At 45.2% G+C, this 3,125-nt stretch overlaps 1 protein-coding gene across 1 annotated transcript; it reads right to left on the bottom strand.

Annotated features, from left to right (window-relative positions):
- Positions 1–213: 213 nt before the first annotated feature.
- Positions 214–2,395, bottom strand: LOC123409752 (sulfiredoxin, chloroplastic/mitochondrial-like). Its single transcript, XM_045102616.1, has 5 exons — positions 2,178–2,395; positions 1,590–1,756; positions 656–689; positions 471–564; positions 214–386 (listed from the first exon to the last, which is right to left on the bottom strand). The coding sequence occupies exons 1-5, from the start codon at positions 2,329–2,331 to the stop codon at positions 371–373; spliced, it is 465 nt and encodes a 154-aa protein (XP_044958551.1). The 5' UTR covers positions 2,332–2,395; the 3' UTR covers positions 214–370.
- Between the last annotated feature and the right edge of the window lie 730 nt (positions 2,396–3,125).

Here is a 3,125-nt window from a genome sequence, read left to right as displayed (position 1 = left end):
CAGATATTGCAACTTTCACAGTAACCAGTCAATTCACAGTGCATATGAGAAGGAAAAAACCGCACCCCGAATGGCCCTGAATTTGCTAATGAAGCTTCAGGGGGCACTGCATTTCTGAGAGTTTAGACCCTGCACTCCAGCCTGAACCTTCAGTTGAATTCTTGCCCAAGCAGAGCTGTAGAGATTACTGTATGCAACAGAAGGAGCAGAAGCGCCAGCTGAATTGTGCTATTTTATACATTGGATTGGGTAACATTTACACGTATAGATGATTACAGGAGGAGAAAGTTTTTTTTAGCACTAGACATAACAGACGACACTTCCTGGCTGAAGCAATCCATGGATTGTCCATTCATCGCTAACCACCGATTCATCGCATATGGTGCCTGAAATAGAAGATTCAAGATCCTGTGCAGATAAACCGAACTGACAACTGACCATCCAACAAAACTCAAGGAATATCGGCTCACCGCAGTGTTTCTTTGGTCCCTCGGCGGACTTTGCAGCGGATGGTTGGGAGTCCTAGGCGCTGGTGAGCCTCGTATCGATGGCATCCAGAGAATCCTGAGGATCATGTGCAGGCATATTCAGGAAGAGGGAAATGGGTATAGCTTTTGGAGTGGGGAATGACCAATTGAGATCTGAACAAAACTACCGTAGTAGACTCCGTCGACTTCCAGCACGTCGATCTGCAATTTCAGTAAATAACCTGGTAAGTACCGTTTCAAAATGACGCTGCAATTAAGAAACCAGAATGAAATCCAACCGTTGCCTTTTGTTTCATTAAGGCGACAATGCCAAAACACGTTAAATCAGGATAGCTCCAGACAAACAGCAAACAGAAAAGTTGACAAATGGATCACATGTTAAATGCACATAAAAAGGTTATATTGCTCGGATTGAAAAGGAAGTGCTAAATGCACATAAAATGGCTATACTACATGGATCGAGAGGGAACGAAGGTAAGCTCTTCTGCATAACTAGTCCAAAATCACACGGTGATTTCACATCGACCAAGAGTAGCAAGTAGCATCTTATTCAACAGCACCCTACGCTAAACTGTACGTTGATCAAACATCATGCGGGTGAATATAGAAACAATAATATTTCTATAAGAAGATTGATTCTGGGATATGGCACACTCCCTTACAACTAAGACTGATTCAGAGGAGCATAACAGAGCTAATAGAGCCCCTGTTGTTACTGCTGCAGGTGAACAGACTTCACATGTCAAATGAGCTTGGAAAAACTCATTCTAGACATAATAGTGCTGGATCTCATGGACAAAAAATACATCCGCACTTTGTGACGCTGTATGCAGAACATGCATCTAAACAACCCAACTTGAATATTGAAGCGTGTACTCAATCAACCATAAGTCCATAACACAAATGCCATACCATTCAGCATGAATGGTCAGCTATCTAAAAAACAATGAACAATAACACAAACGTCCTCAGATAACTGTGTGGAGATCACTGAATTCAGTAGCAGTGTTCGGCCAAAAAATTATAGTTCTGACAGAATATATCTTATGAGCTAACCGGAAATACTTTTGGTAAGTTAATGTTAAAGGAAAAGATGCCTACAGGTACTTGGAGGCCGATGACACGGATGCTGTCCATGAGCTCCTGCACCTTCTCAGGATCGTTAGCACGCGTTCGCATTAGCGGCCTACGGATATCTTCCAGCGGGATCTCCATCACCACAGGGCCTTTCTTCTCCGTGTCGCTCAATGGGAAGAGGCCAGCTGCACCTACACCGTTGATATGAGCCATTATTACTTCAGTGTATGTTCAAGCGCAGAGACTGAAGTTAAACATCAGAACTAGACACCCAAAATTACAAGTTTGTAACTGAATATTGCTCAGGGAAACTATATATCCTGACATGTACGTATTCAACAACATGGCTGGTATTAACAACGCCCAATTGGACACCCTTCACATGCGATTCCCCTCCGGATGGATCTCTAATTTTGCCAGCTCAGGATAATTATACTAGCAAAGTTGGAATCAAATCTTACCGGATTCAACTGAACCATGAAATTGGTAAGAGCAGTAATACTAAGATTTGACTCATCGCACCTCATCTTACTATGGTTTAACTCAACACCAATATATCAAACAATTCCACGGAGAAATGCAAGAAGGGGGAGCAGGGAAAGGCAGACCTACCATTGGAAGACGAGGCCGAGACAGCGAGGCCGCACTGCCCGCTCGTGCTCCTCCCCCGGAGAACAGGGGCGCTGGGAACGGCGGTGCGGCGGTGGAGGAGGAAGCCGGCCGGCGGCACGATCTTTCCCAAATCCAAGCTCGAGGTAGACGCCATTCGTGGTCGCGCTCGTGCTGCCGCTGCTGCTTCCGTTTACTGCTCTGCTTAACGTGTCGGAGCGTCGCATCGATCTGCACCATAGGAATTTAATGGGCCTTGCAGTTCCAAAACGTGTAAAGTGGGCCGAACACTGTACATGAACCCCTAAAAAAACAAAATTTGAAGGCAGTATATTATCCAAACTGTGATTTTATTTCTGCCTAATTGGGTTCAACACCGTCGCAAATCTGAAGGTCTATCATAAGGCCTTGTTCGGTTTCTTTAAAATTGGAGTGGTTTGGAAGGGATTGGGAGGGATTAAATCCCCTACAAGTCAAATTCCACCTCAATCCCCTCCATTCCTTTCCAATCCCTTCCTCGGTGGGATTAACCGAACAAGGCCTAAAAGGGTAGAGATGTTTTGAAGCAGGGCCTTATAAGGAGGATAGGTGGCGAGGAGAACTACCCCATATATGGAATGATCAGGGGATGCCTAGGGAAACTATGATGAGACCGATTGCACCACGACAACAAGACAAACCGGAGATGGTTCATGAATTAATTGATCATGCAAACATGGTATGGAACCAGGACCTTGCCGACCTGCATTTTTTGCCCATGGACGCCGATGAGGATTTCTAGGGATGGTGTTGGGAGAGGTTGGGGGAGTTGTGCGGTCCGCCTATCGATTGCTCGTTCACACAAAAACAGAAGGAAGGCCTGGTTGGAAGAGAGAGCAGGCACGTCTAATTCAGCAATGGAGGAGAAAGCTTGGATGAAGATGTGGAAATGTAAGTTGCCGGCAAAGGTCA

This window comes from Hordeum vulgare, chromosome 7H, assembly GCF_904849725.1.
Source record: "Hordeum vulgare subsp. vulgare chromosome 7H, MorexV3_pseudomolecules_assembly, whole genome shotgun sequence".
In the NCBI taxonomy this organism is placed as follows: domain Eukaryota; kingdom Viridiplantae; phylum Streptophyta; class Magnoliopsida; order Poales; family Poaceae; genus Hordeum; species Hordeum vulgare.
Note: the sequence above shows the minus strand (reverse complement) of the source record. Positions and strands in the feature narration are given on the sequence as shown.

What these genes read in the sequence shown, in the direction of transcription:
- LOC123409752 (XM_045102616.1), bottom strand. Translation starts at nt 2,331, where the DNA reads ATGGCGTCTACCTCGAGCTTGGATTTGGGAAAGATCGTGCCGCCGGCC. An exon ending in CTCGGCCTCGTCTTCCAATG is followed by an intron (nt 1,757 to 2,177) that starts GTAGGTCTGCCT and finishes TCAACGGTGTAG; the next exon opens with GTGCAGCTGGCCTCTTCCCA. An exon ending in AGTCGACGGAGTCTACTACG is followed by an intron (nt 565 to 655) that starts GTAGTTTTGTTC and finishes CATGATCCTCAG; the next exon opens with GATTCTCTGGATGCCATCGA.